The sequence below is a fragment of the Alligator mississippiensis genome, chromosome 8 (genome assembly GCF_030867095.1).
Source record: "Alligator mississippiensis isolate rAllMis1 chromosome 8, rAllMis1, whole genome shotgun sequence".
Taxonomy (NCBI): Eukaryota; Metazoa; Chordata; order Crocodylia; family Alligatoridae; genus Alligator; species Alligator mississippiensis.
In genome coordinates, this window is record NC_081831.1 from 36481532 (window position 1) to 36495340 (window position 13809).

The following is a 13809-nucleotide window of genomic DNA, read 5'->3' on the forward strand; positions in this document are numbered from 1 at the left end:
GGGAAGCTGCAGCATGGGTGCAGAGATGTGAACTAGATGCACAGAATTTAGACCACACCATCTGCAGCACTGTCAGTGGCTTCCTGCTAGATAATAACCTGCAGCCACTCTAGCTAGTCCCAGTCTAGGCTTCTCCAAGCTCTAATGTTCAGCCTTTACTATAGTTCCTGACCAGCTCCCTCACGCAGCCCTCTGCCAATGCACCTCAGCCCTGATCAACAGCCAACCAGCCCTGGGCACAGTGCTGGTGAGTCTCTCATACACCTCTCCCCTACACCCAGGACTATACAGTGTTGCCTCAGGTAAAGCAAACACTCCCAGATGTCCTGACGAGATATTCCTCCACTGGTTTTACTGCTGCATTAACACTTAACCAGCTGCACAGAGCAACCTTTCCAGGCCAAGTCCATTAACCTCTTCTGGTGTTGAGGTGGCAAAATGCATTTGTGCTAATGTTAAGGAAAGTAGAACACCTTCCAGCTAAGACTTGGGGGCTGGCAGGTGAGGGTAGTGTAGATCTGCAGCTAAATCAGAGATGCATAGCAGTGCTTTCATGAGCTCAAGCTCATTTCATCTGATGCAGCTAAGAAACTTCAGAGGACCACTTGCATTCTGCATGCTAGTGCCAGCATCACCCCAATCACGATCCCCTTGCAGCTCACTCCAAGGTGCTGATCATTGCCCTTGTCAGCTTTACTCCTGCATGAGTGACTCTGCACACTGTGTCCTAGCAAGCAGAATGAATTGTTCCTTTCCCTGTGGTGCAATCAGCTACTGCATCCTCCCCTTAGGCCCTGTGGACTCGCATTAGACAACCAGCCCACACCAGCCACCTCGGCTTGTTCCCACCTGCCATCTCAATCAGCATTACAGCCATTCGTCACCCCTAGTGGAATTCTCTCCACAGAAACAGCTGAGATGCAGGGACTCTCTCCTCGCTGGAGGGATGCCCAGCTGCATGCGCCAGGCACAGCACTTTTTGCACACATCCTTTGACGGAAAATCTCTCGGGATCACCACAAATTACACAGGCTTTCTAAAACAGCACAAGGCAATTGTTTCAAGAAGCTGGCAGGCATTTCCCCATATATGTGGGAAGCCGGAGGAAAAGCAGGGGCAACGTTGGACCCCTGCTGAACCAGATGGGGCAACTGACAACTGACGCCCAGGAAAAAGCCAACCTATTAAATAGGTACTTTGCATCGGTCTTTCATCAGTCCCATGGGACGCCCATGCCCGCTACGGGACAGGGAAGTCCGGGTGAGGGCGATCCCCTGCCCTCCATTGATGCTGACTTCGTGAAGGAACATCTTGAGAAGCTGGATACCTTCGAGTCAGCCGGCCCTGACAATCTTCACCCCAGGGTACTCAAGGAGCTGGCGAGCATCATAGCCCAGCCTCTAGCGCGGATCTTTGAAAACTCTTGGCGCTCTGGTGTAGTGCCCGAAGACTGGAAGAAGGCCAATGTGGTGCCTATCTTCAAGAAAGGGAGGAAAGTGGATCCGGCTAACTGTAGGCCCATCAGCCTGACTTCTATCCTGGGGAAGATCTTAGAAAAGTTTATTAAAGAGGCCATCCTTAATGGACTGGCCGATGGCAACATCCTGAGGGACAGCCAGCACCGGTTTGTTGCGGGTAGGTCTTGCTTGACCAATCTCATTTCCGTCTACGACCAGGTGACCTATCACCTGGACAAGGGAGAAGAGATTGATGTCATATATCTTGACTTCAAAAAAGCCTTCAATCTGGTTTCCCATGATCGCCTCTTGGAGAAACTGGCCAATTGTCGCCTTGGGTCCTCCACGATCCACTGGCTGGAAAATTGGCTCCGGGGTCAGACCCAGAGGGTAGTAATTGATGGAAGTCACTCATCATGGTGTCCTGTGACCAGTGGGGTCCCCCAAGGCTCTGTCCTTGGACCCATACTGTTCAACATCTTCATTAATCATGTGGACACTGGAGTCAGAAGCGGACTGGCCAAGTTCGCCGATGACACCAAACTTTGGGGCAAAGCATCCACACCAGAAGACAGGCGGGTGATCCAGGCTGACCTGGACAGGCTCAGCAAGAGGGCGGATGAGAATCTGATGCTGTTCAATGCCGATAAATGCAAGGTTCTCCACCTTGGGAAGAAAAACCCGCAGCATCCTTATAGGCTCGGCAGTGCTATGTTGGCTAGCACTATGCAAGAAAGAGACTTGGGGGTAATCATTGACCACAAGATGAACATGAGCCTGCAGTGCAATGCTGTGGCTAGTAAAGCAACCAAAACGCTGGCTTGCATCCATAGATGCTTCTCAAGCAAATCCCGGGATGTCATTCTCCCCTTGTACTCGGCCTTAGTGAGGCCGCAGCTGGAGTACTGCGTCCAGTTTTGGGCTCCACAATTCAAAAAGAATGTGGAGAAGCTTGAGAGAGTCCAGAGAAGAGCCACGCGCATGATCAGAGGTCAGGGAAGCAGACCCTACGATGACAGGCTGAGAGCCCTGGGGCTCTTTAGCCTGGAAAAGCGCAGGCTCAGGGGTGATCTGATGGCCACCTATAAGTTTATCAGGGGTGGTGACCACCAGTATCTGGGGGAACGTTTGTTCACCAGAGCGCCCCAAGGGATGACGACTAGGTCGAATGGTCATAAACTACTACAAGACCGTTTCAGGCTGGACACAAGGAAGAATTTCTTTACTGTCCGAGCCCCCAAGATCTGGAACAGCCTGCCACCAGAGGTGGTTCAAACACCTGCATTGAACACCTTCAAGAGCAAACTAGATGCTTACCTTGCTGGGATCCTATGACCCCAGCTGACTTCCTGCCCTTTGGGCAGGGGGCTGGACTTGATGATCTTCCGAGGTCCCTTCCAGCCCTAATGTCTATGAAATCTATGAATTTCAGAATGAGCACACAACAGACCCCAGTTGGGTCAGGGGGATCTGAACCTTTGACTTTCAGGTCCAAAGACACAAATCTACCGCTCCTACTACAGAAAGAGTTCCCCTGGTAACTGCAGTAATAAGATATTCACATAGGCCAGCCACTAGAGGGAGACAGAGACCTGCACTGTGCCAGGGTGGGTTACTTAAGCCTCACCTCCACATAGAAACCTGTGTGGCACTGGGAGGTAGGGAGCACAGAAAAACGGGGCAGACTCCAAACCTAAAGTGCAGAACAACCCGTTGAGGAGTGAGCCCTGTAGGAGCCCCAGAATGAGTATGTGAAGGCAGGCTGGTCAGCCTGGGGATGGAGTCCAGCACTGAGATAACAAGGGAGCTACAAACCAGGGCCAAAGTGCAATGCCCAAGCTGAGCAGGTACCAGGACCAGAATCCAAAAGGGAGCTGCAGGCCAGGGTTGAGAGGCCCAAATGAATCTAATTTATTTTTAAATGATCTCTTTTTGAAAGAGCCAAAAAACCCTTCCCATGGAAAATAAAAATAGCCAAATGGCTTATTGCTGCCAAACGTGTTATATATACAACAAAAGCTGTGTTAACTGGCACCTTACAAGCCAGCGTGCTGTTAACCAGCATGCCGACTTGTAAGGAAAATTGAAACCAGAAGCACCCACCGTGGCACTTCAGGCTTTGTAGATCTCCCATGGCCCAGGAGAAAGCAGCCTGCGCTGCCAAGCCCCTATGGTCCCCCCGCAGGCTGCGCAGGTCCTCCCTCCCTGTCCCTCAGGGCCTACAGGAGGAGCGGCGACGCAGCAGGAGGAGCGGCAACACCCCAGACGCGGCGGGACAGGTGGCGGCCCAAACAGGAAAAGACGTCTGTTCGGGCCACTCAGTTATCCAGCATATTTTGTTATCTGGCACCCTCCATTCCCCATGGGTGCCAGATAACAAAACTTTTATTGTATATATGTATGTGTGTGGCCAAGTTACAGGGTCTGTGAACTTGGCCACACATGACTATGCTGCACTGAGTCTTCACTGCTGCATCTGGGTCCTAATACATCTGGTCTTACAATCTATGAAATATATATTCATAGATTGTAAGGCCAGAAGGGACCTTGGAAGATCATCAGGTCCAGCTCCCTGCACCAAGCAGGAAAGATAACTGGAGGACAGGTGACCCCAGCAAGGTGACTGTCCAGTTTCCTCTTGAAGATTTCCAGGGTAGATGATTGCACAACCTCTGAAGAGAGCTTATTCCACAGGCTGGATACCCTGACTATGAAGAAGTTTTTCCTATATAAGTTGACTGTTAATGATTGTGCTCCACTGCATCTTCACTGCTGCATCTGGGTCCCACACACACACACACACACACACACACACACACACACAGCAGTGAAGACTCAGTGCAGCACAATCATGAATGGCCAACTTGCAGATCCCTGGAAAGTATGCCTTACACTAGAAGGGAGGGCACTAGATTATCAGATGGTGGGACTGGGTCTGCCCCCCAAAGGAGGCCTTGCCATCTGGAGAGGCACAGATGGAGACCACTAATTGGGCCTGGGCTCAGAGGGAGGACATGTGATGGAAGAAGAGGCAAGATACCCAGTGAGATCCCCTTTGATCCACTACATCCATGATTCTCAACCAGAGTGCCCCGAGATCCTTTCAAGGGTGATGCAGGGTGCCACCCAACATTAGCACTGTTAGGCATGCAAACCTGATTGACAGTATTAACCCAGAGGTTTCTGATAAGAAACCAGAATATCACAAACAGTCTGACCAGTTGTAGGCTTTCTGAGGTCTTTGCAACAGAAGAATTGCTCTATTATTTTTCTGTAGTCAAAAAATGAGTGAAAACAAAAGAACCTGAATTTTCAAAGGGGGGACTAAAGTCTATTGAGGAATGCCTTAAGTCTAAGAAGGTTGAGAACCGCTGCACTAGGTACAGAACAGGGGGAAGGAAACAAAATCCCCTGTAGAATACACTGCTGACTGCTCCCCTCTCCCCAGCTTTGCCCTCCTCAGCAGAGCCAGTGGCAGGAAGTGACAGGTGACCCTGTCCTGCGTTCAATGTGCCTGCTAGAGGAGCAGAGTCAGCACAGCCTTCCCTCTTATCTCTCCTAGTTTTCTTCCAAGCATGTTACGCAGCACAGTCCCAGCACATCAGCAACCTTCAAAGAACAGGCTTAGCACAGACTAATTCCCCAAGACGCAGCACATTCCAGGCAAGATTGTTCAGGTGCTTTCACAAAGGTTGGGCCACTCAAGGAACCTCCAATCTCAGTCTCTCCCAACCACCTGGCTCCCACCTTTGCTTTTAGCTGAGAGAAGGGGAAAACACCCTCTCCTGGAGCACACAACAATGCTGATTCATCTAAGCTTTCACCCTGCTCACTCAAGACACCCTCATGTCAGGATGTGTGCTGGCTAGTAGTTAGGGTGTGTGCTGGTTAGGAACAAACAAAGGCCATTTCTACAGAGCCCTTTACCCAAAGTCGAACAAACTCCAGAGGATAACTTCACCTACCTCTGAAATGCAGCCACCTCAGGGGTGGAGCACAGTAGCTATTAACAGAGCACAGCAGCACAGAACAATGGTACAGTGAAGTGAAGAATTTGTTCACTCTATAAGGCTAGAAGAAATTAATATCCAGCTGATTCATGGCCAAGACAAAGGCCATCTGACTTCACAGAAGTCATATGCCCCATGCCTGTCTAGTCCTGACACCAAGAATGAAGAGGCAACCTCCAGCTTTGTGCACTTGGGACACAGGTCTATTGTGAGAAGGCAGAGTCTTATCTAAAAGGGATTAAGCTGCTCAATACCCATCTCCTTTAATCCCTACCCAGCTGATGACAGATCCAAGCAGCATTAGCAGAGAGAAGGAAATGAGATGCATGGGCAAGGGTGGAAGTGATGATTCCAAAAGAAATCAACAAGATGATAGAGAGGGGCAGAGGGATACAGGAAAACTGTGCTGAACCAAAGGGACCACAAGGGATAGGAACCCCCCAGAAGTGCGATCACAGTGGAGGTTGGTGCTGAGTGATCATGAAGGGGAAAGCAGTGAAGTGCAGGGGGGAACTGAAAACACGTTGGTTGCAGGACCCCACAAAGCTGGCACATCTGTTCCAAACCTCCCATCCCCTTCCCAAGGCCTCGCTGCTGTATTTTGAAGACAAACAACAAAAAAACCCGAAAAGCTACACGAGAGACAGAGTCACTGGGAGAAGACAGGCAAAAAGGAGGAGAGCCAGATGCTAGGTTGCTGGCACATTTCCACGATACCTCCGCTCAGAAGCACCACCCCAGATACCTCCACTCTGAAGGACCCACATTTGCATCAGTGCCCCAAGGAGATGCCACTACCCAGACCAGCCACAAAGGGGTGGCAAAGGACTCTTCTGCCTCATGAGGCAAGCTCATTACGCACCTTATGCACAGTCATAAAATTAACCTGGTTCCCCAGACCTGATTTCAGGTGAGGAGAAAGCAATGAGATCTGGGCTAACAAATATCTGTAACATGGGGGCAGCCACTGTCACCAGCTTTTATAACTTGTTCACATATCCTGCACTATTAGGTGTCTTTCATAAAACCCCAACTTCTGGAGTCTGGGGATTAAATGACAATCTTTTATCACTTGCAGTTGCTGAGAGAGATTCAAAAGTGTGACCCCCTTGAAGTCTTAAAAAAAACAGAAGGCAAGTAAAAAGCTCTCCAATTATGTTTTGTTACATTTCATTACTTTGAAGCTGCTCTCTTGATCTGGGAGCTTGACATATTTTGGATCCCCAGGCTTTATAGTAATAACCCTGTAACACAAGCACCACAGGGTCATATCCAAGGCTATACCACAGCTCATGAGGTCAGGATTACATGGGCAGTGCCACAGTCTGCTTAGTGTGTTCAGGGTATTTGAGTAAAGTGCATAGCCCTGGGACTGGAAAAAGGCAAAGTGGTTACCTGGAGTGTGCACCAATGCACACTCCAGGTAACTATGCTGACGGAGCATAGCCCTGCCCATGTTGTGGTATTAGCCGCTCCAGAACTAACTCACCTGCCCTCATTTTCAAGGCTTCTAATAGACAAAGGGCCTGGTATCAGAAGCATTGAAAAGGAGAGGAGATAGCAGCCCTGAAAGCAACTGGATTCCCTCCTTTTAAGGCTTCTGATAGCTGCCCTTTGACATCAGCTTCCCTGCACAGGTTGTGGTGCAGTTAACAGGAATACAGTTAAGCAGCCAGCAGGGCTGAAAGATGCTGCACATTTAAGCATTTTGTGCAATTAATTGTTATACAGATAATGGATGCAGATAAAGCATGGGGTAACCCACTGAGTCTGACATGGTGAAATGCAACTGCGTGAGTTATGTGCTTACCTGGTGCGCCTATAAGCAGGCGTCCTAGAAACATCCTGTCTAGCAGACACCCGGCAGCTGCCTTGTTGTTTTGAAGCACTGGCCTCGTTTGCCCTGTGACCTGTCAGTTCTTTGAGTCATGGTGACGGTTTGGCAGAGCGTGCTGATTACACACTACTCTGCAATCCTTCTGAGGGGCAGGAAACATCTGCAGGAGGGGTCAAAGAGTGCTGCTAGGAGCCAGCCCAAGTGCAGACATCTGAGAACCAGCTCAGCAGAATTCAGGCAGAGATAACGAGGGTTATTGCAGTCTGAGAAGGAGTGCAGGGCCCAGGCAAGGTCAGAGCTCAGAGTCACATTCTGCCAAGTGCAGGGCTCAGGCTAGGACTGACCATTCCTTCCTCCAGGCCAGGGGAGCTCCTGAGGTTAAAAGGAACAGCCACAGAATGGGCAGCTGAAGCAGTCTTTAATGGAGCTCTGCAGACAAACCATGCTGTGCTCGGCCTGTCAGTGGTAGGAATGTATGGGGAAGGGAATGGGGGGTGGGGAAGAGGTAAGGGAAGGGATCTTGACCTGATTTTGTGGGGCAGCAAAGCAAGGGAGAAGCTCCATGTTCAGATGCCTTTGAACAAGAATAATTCTGTTCTCACCTCAGGTTCAACATCTCCAAGGAAAAAGGAAGGGTGGGTTTGCTCAGCCACTAAGCAAAACAAATACCCTCAGGAGCCCCACTGGACTTCAAAATACAGATCAGCCACCAGATGCTGTTGCCAGGGTTGGAAGGATTTGAACGCCTAACCTGAATTTTGCCAGTGGCTCTTATTTCTAAAATGGGCTGAGCCCAGATCAGAGGAAAGAAGTTGGGGGGGAACTCATTGGAAGCTTCAAAATAACCTAAAATGTAGGTAAAAACCTCTTTGAGCAGCTCCAAGTTAAGGCAGGCAAGGCCATGACTCTAGCCAAGCCTCTGCACAGCTCCTGCAGAGTGCTGATACACGTAAAGTTATCAAACATTAACAGGACAACTCATTTAACAGCAATTAGATCTTTTTAAAGGTCGTTATCCTGGTCCAAAAGTCAGATCAAAGCTGTTTGGCTCTTTGACACATTCTGCTAATGTCCCTGCCATGAAACAGGAAGGGGAGGTGCTCCAGTGCCTGCTTTACTCAGGGTCACTTCTTCAAGTCAACCTGTGCCCTTGAAACCCTAACTCCTATGTTCAGGGGTAAAGGCACCCTGGGGACTACTGATTCTGTGCTGCCCATAGGGCTGGGATAGGCATCCAAGACCAGCTGTGCCAAGACACATATCTGGTCAAAGAAATACAAGAGGCCAAGACCAGGCCCCTCAGAGGCTTGGAGCATTGCAGCATAGGAGGGCAGGCTCTGTTGCTCAGGCTGCTTTGCTCACAGCAAGACAAGAGCTGATGTTGCTGTCAGGAAGCTAGTGACTTGGAGCCTCTGTCCTGCTGGTTTTCAATGGGACCTAGGCTCCCAAAACACCTAAGCTTTTCTGCAGCATCAGCCACAGGGAGCCAACAATGTTGGCTACCAGCAGGTGAAGGGGCTGGTATACATTCATAACTCACCCAGGTCTGCCAGTGCTCTATGATCCAGAGCTGTGACATCCCTCACTGTATCAATGCCAGACCTCTCCCAAGCAGAGACCAGTTATCTTACCACAATGAGTTCTGACAATGCAAGGGCAAGGCTGAACTTCTGAAGCCCTATTCCTCCTGTGTCTCCAGTCAGAACTGGAACCCACATAAGCAAACATTAAAAGCTCATGCACTAACTCACTGATCTGTAGGCAGGCCTCCCTAATAGCAAAAGGAGCACTGTTGTAAAGAGGACGAAACTGAGGTACAGGGAGACAACTGATCCAAAGTCACCCAGTACAGACCAGTGTCAGAGGTGGGAAAAGACACCAGGCCTTCATTAAAAGACTGTGACTGTGTACAGATTCACAGAAATGCATGCATCTCAAAGCTAGAGAGAAGGGAGAAATGACGAAGAAGATTCTGGGTTAGTTTTTAGAGAGATAACCCTGTCCCCATTCTCAGTGGGTTGGGAGTCCAGGCAAAATAAAAGGTGAGTAGGAAGAATACCACTCACTCCATTTGACCCAGGGATAGAACAGGGATAGATACACATCCCTTCATAAATGGAGAAGCATGTCAGGTGTTACTGTCAGAACTAGATTCATCAGATGAACAAGGAACTTTCCATCACCTGGAGTCTGCAGGACCTAACAAGGGAATGCTGTAACAAGTCATTCACACACAGCCTTCTCTAGGTTTCTTTAAACCTACAAAAAACAATACAGCCCTGTGCCATCCCTGCCCACTGGGAGCCCAGCTGCTTATGTGTTTCACCTTCCCACTACACATGGCTGCTTTTGATTTCACCAGACCAAGTGCATGACCCCTGTGTCACTCTCAGCCCATGGCTGCTGTAATGATATCCTGATACTGAGCAGGAGAGACTGAGGGGAGATCCTCATCAGATGTTCATGATTTCACTGAAATCAGTCAAACAACAACAATCAGTACCCACTCTGCACAGCTAGAGGGATTTACTTTGATTTGTCCTAGATGTACCAATGGCACCTTCCATACACATTTCAGACATTTAAAGAGTTTTCATCATGGTGCCAGATCTAAACCACAAAAATATAAGCGACTCCAGAATACTGGCTAAAAAGTTGCTGTGTCAGCACACATGGTGTGGGGTAGTACTTCTTGCTGGTTTCTATTGCACAACAGGGTGGGTTAAGAACAAAAGTTTCAATCTTGACTCCTGCTTTCCGCCCGGTGCTTGTAGGTTTGAAAAAAAAAGCAGTATATTTATGTAATAGCCCAACCCTGGACGTGCATAGCCTGAATACTAAATGCTTTCATCACCTCCTGGACACTGCTGGAACAAGGGCTGGATCCCCAGGTGCTGTAAGTTGCTGCCAGCTGCATTAGAGAGCCCCAATTTGTACCAGCTGATGACATGGTCCCTTTCAGCAGTGGGGCACAATATAGATACTTTCCTGAATGAGTACCCTGCCCCTTGCTGCTGGATATGAAGCCTGCCACACAATAAGAACTCTCACTGAGGAAGGCAACAGCAATGCCCCATTTTCCTAGGGCTGAAAATCTGTTGTCACATCTCTGCTGGGCTGATCTGTGGACCTGCTTCCTGAGGTTGCTCAGTCGCTGAATCAGCTCATGTGACAGGCAGTTCCAGCTCAGACCAGCTACTACTTTGCAGCAAAACTAAGAAAGAGCTTCTCTTTAATTCGATTCTGAAACTCCCAGCTTGCTATCCCCTCCCTACCCAGACTGAGTTAGATAGCAAATCTTTTTTCCTTTCTGGTAGCTTCAAATTCCCCTCCATCTAGTGTGGACACTCATTTATGCATGGTACAGGGATGGCAATAGGTAAACAGAATAGGGACCATTTTAAAGGTGGTTACCAGACCTCTACCAACCCAGCTGGAAATGTGCCCTTACCCCAAAACAGTCCTTCTGGCAGGAGCTGAATTCAGTCCCCCTCTATGCCTAGTCAACACTGCTTCCCCCAACAGCCAGGGAGTGGTTCAGAGTAACTGGAAGGGACTTTGGGGGGAGTGGATCTCATCCAATCTCTTGCTGTTGCAGGCAACCATGCCATATGATCAGTCTTGTAAACTATCAAGAGTCACTTCAGATGTATACCGGCATGAAAAGTAGGGTTGCCATCCCTGCCAGCTCAGGAGATGGGGCGGGGGAGGGCAAGGCAGGAGAATGAACAGGTCTCTCACGCACCAGTACCCTGGGTGTTACTAAGAGTAGCCATAACCCTGCCCCTGTCAGCAAAGGCAGCTGTAGCCATCTGGTGACCTTATGGAAAACTTCAATATACTGAGGAAGCTGTCTGAGAAGGGAAAGATGGGGCAAATCAGAATCATGACTGGCAGGGAAAACACCATGTATCTGGGTCCACAAGGCAGTTTTTCTTAAGCACCTGGGAGATAACTGCTCTTCTGGCATGGTTCAGTACCCGCTGAGGTGTTGGGGCTTTAAGGCCACTTTATGGAATTGGGAAACTCCTCCCTAGCTTGCTCCTACAGCCATATGGCTGAGGGCAAGCGAAACACGAGGGCATCCAAACCCCAAGCCTCCAGGCGTGGGCCTGTACATAGGATGCCCACCAAAAGACATTGGAAACATCTGAAGCCCCTGGTAGGGGTGGAAGATGTTTGCCAGATGTAGGGCCACTTATGGTTCTGGACTGACTCATGGATTTGGACTTGATTTAGCTTGGAACACGAAAAAAAATTAAAAAAAAAGAAAAAAAAGACGAAGCATCAGCACGACACTTTCCAATAACAATATAGTGCCTTCCAGCCGAGGATCTCAAAGTGGAGAGGGGGCAATGTTCACTCCTTTGTCATACAAATAGAGAAACTGAGGCACAGACAGGTACAAAGATTTGTTTGAAAGCTTACAAAGAGACTAAGAAAAGACCGGGCCGTCCTAGCTCCCAGCCCTGTGCCTTTCCAAGTCAGCTTTGCCAGTGGCAGGGAAGAACAAAGATGGTAACCCATGACTGACTGCAACTGTACATTAAACTTCTTAGTGTCTTTGACTCTGTCCCAGTGAAGTTAGCAGCTAAGGCACCAGCCCAACACACAAACTAGGATGCTGCAGCTGAGGATCTACGGTAACGTCCCTTTTCCTGTGGGGCTTTTCTAGGCTGCCTGGTATGAAACCCAAATGCATTCATGCCATCAGTGAAGCAAGCCTATCATCAGTACCCCAAGGTGCTGTGAAAACCTGCCAGCCCAAGTGCCACAGCAGCATCCCAGGCAAAGCAAAAGGAATGGAAGCTCTTTCTCCTCACAGGGCTAGCAAGCGCCCAGCCTGGACCACGGGGGAGCTGTTGGCTTCCTCACCTAAGCGGGGCTGGCTGCTGCGGGGACCCTCGCCTGTCTGCACACCGGGCCCTCTGCCTGGGGAGACCTGTGAGGAGGCCACCCCACAACAGACCCCCCTTTCTCCCCTTTGGCAGCAGCAGCTCTGCTCTGGGGCTCTCCCTAACTCGGGCCGGGCTGGGGCTGCCCAGGGTGTTTGCTCTGGAGCGTCACCCACCAGGCTGGAGCGCCGGGATCTCTGGCGGCCCCCTTGGCCTGTCCCTGCCAGATGGGATGCCAGGGGGCCTGCCTCCCTCCCAGCTCGGGGAGGGGCCTGGAGGGGCCTGGAAACAACCGGCTGGCGGGGCTGAGCCCGCCGGCTCCGGCAGCGCCGAGCACCGACCCCGCGCGGTTCCTGCAGGGCAGGGAGGAAGCGGCCTGGCGCCCCGCGCCGCCCTACCTCGGGCTTGGGCCGGTGCTGCAGCAGGTGCTCCAGGTAGAGGTCGGACAGCGCCGTGCGCATGCTGCTCACGCTGTCGCTGCGGCTCCACTTCAGGGTCATGCTGAGCTCCGGCCGCCGCCTCGGGCCGGGCTGCACCGCGGGGACGAGCGGCCGGGCTGCCGCGGCAGAGCGCGGGGCAGAAAGGACGGAGCCGCGCTGCGGGCAGGCAGCTGGCCCGGCCCGGCCCGGCCCGCTCCGCCCCGGCCCGCCCCGCGGCAGGGGGAGGCGGGAGCGGGCGCCGCAGCCGAGCGCCCTGGAGCGCGGCGGCAGCGGGGGCGGCGCTGCGGTCGCTGCCGCTCTCGGGCCGGCTCGGCCGGCAGCTGGGGGCGCCCGAGACCTCCGCTCCCCGCCCGCGCTCCCCGAGGGCCGGGACGCGCACCAGTGCCCGCCTGCGCGCGGCGGCGGCGGCGGGGTCGGGCGCTCCCCAAGGAGCGGGGACCGCGGGGCCGCGGCAGGGCCAGGAAGGGACATATTTGTCCAGCAAACTGCACCGTGGGACCCCGGTTGAAAACGAGCCCATACAGGTGCCAACCCCCGTTGGACAGCAAGTCCCAAGCCTTCCCTAGTACGGATCCGCACCTCCCCCTGCACCCCAGCCGCCTCGGCCTGAAGTGGGGCAGGTTCTGACTGGCAAGAAGGGTGTCAGAAACGGTCCAGCTTCCCCCTGCACAGAGGATCAGCTGGGCAGTGGGCATGGGGTGGTACAGTGAGGGCAGTCTAGGAACCTGTCCAAAAACATTGCGTCCAGTTACCTTGTGGTGCAATCCAAACTCCCACCCTGAAACAGAGCCTGTCAACTGCCAGGAGGCCCTGGGCAGCAGGTGCCCTGCTCACACCTTCAGGAGGTGACCCCTGTGCCCACAGCCTCCCACTGCTTATCAGGTAACTGTGCAGCACTACCACTCCACCCACATCACCATCCTGACAGTCCTGATCAGCCCCAGGACTCACAGCAGCAGCCTCTTGAGATTCACATCCCTGAGGGTGAAATCCAAATACCACTGAAATCGGTGGGAATTTTGCTGTTAAATTCAATGAAACCAAGATTTCACTATATATTGAAATCCAGACCACATGGACAGTGATCAAAGATTGCCACCCTTGGACTTTGCTCAGAACATTCATTGTGAGAAGTGGATTGGTGACCTCAAGGCCAGTTTTAGCCAGTTT

The 13809-nt window shown here is 51.4% G+C and overlaps 1 protein-coding gene across 2 annotated transcripts in view; it reads right to left on the reverse strand.

Annotated features, from left to right (window-relative positions):
- The window catches only part of MPP1 (MAGUK p55 scaffold protein 1), a 45031-nt gene that overhangs the window by 28684 nt on the left and 2538 nt on the right, over positions 1-13809 (reverse strand). The window contains exon 1 of one of the 2 annotated variants that reach the window (XM_006261437.4): positions 12598-12800. The exons of the other annotated variant lie outside the window; for it this stretch is intronic. Coding sequence (XP_006261499.1) covers positions 12598-12699 — 102 coding nt within the window. The 5' untranslated portion in view covers positions 12700-12800. Of the gene's footprint in view, positions 1-12597; positions 12801-13809 lie in introns of those variants that run through there. 2 annotated transcript variants of the gene reach the window in all.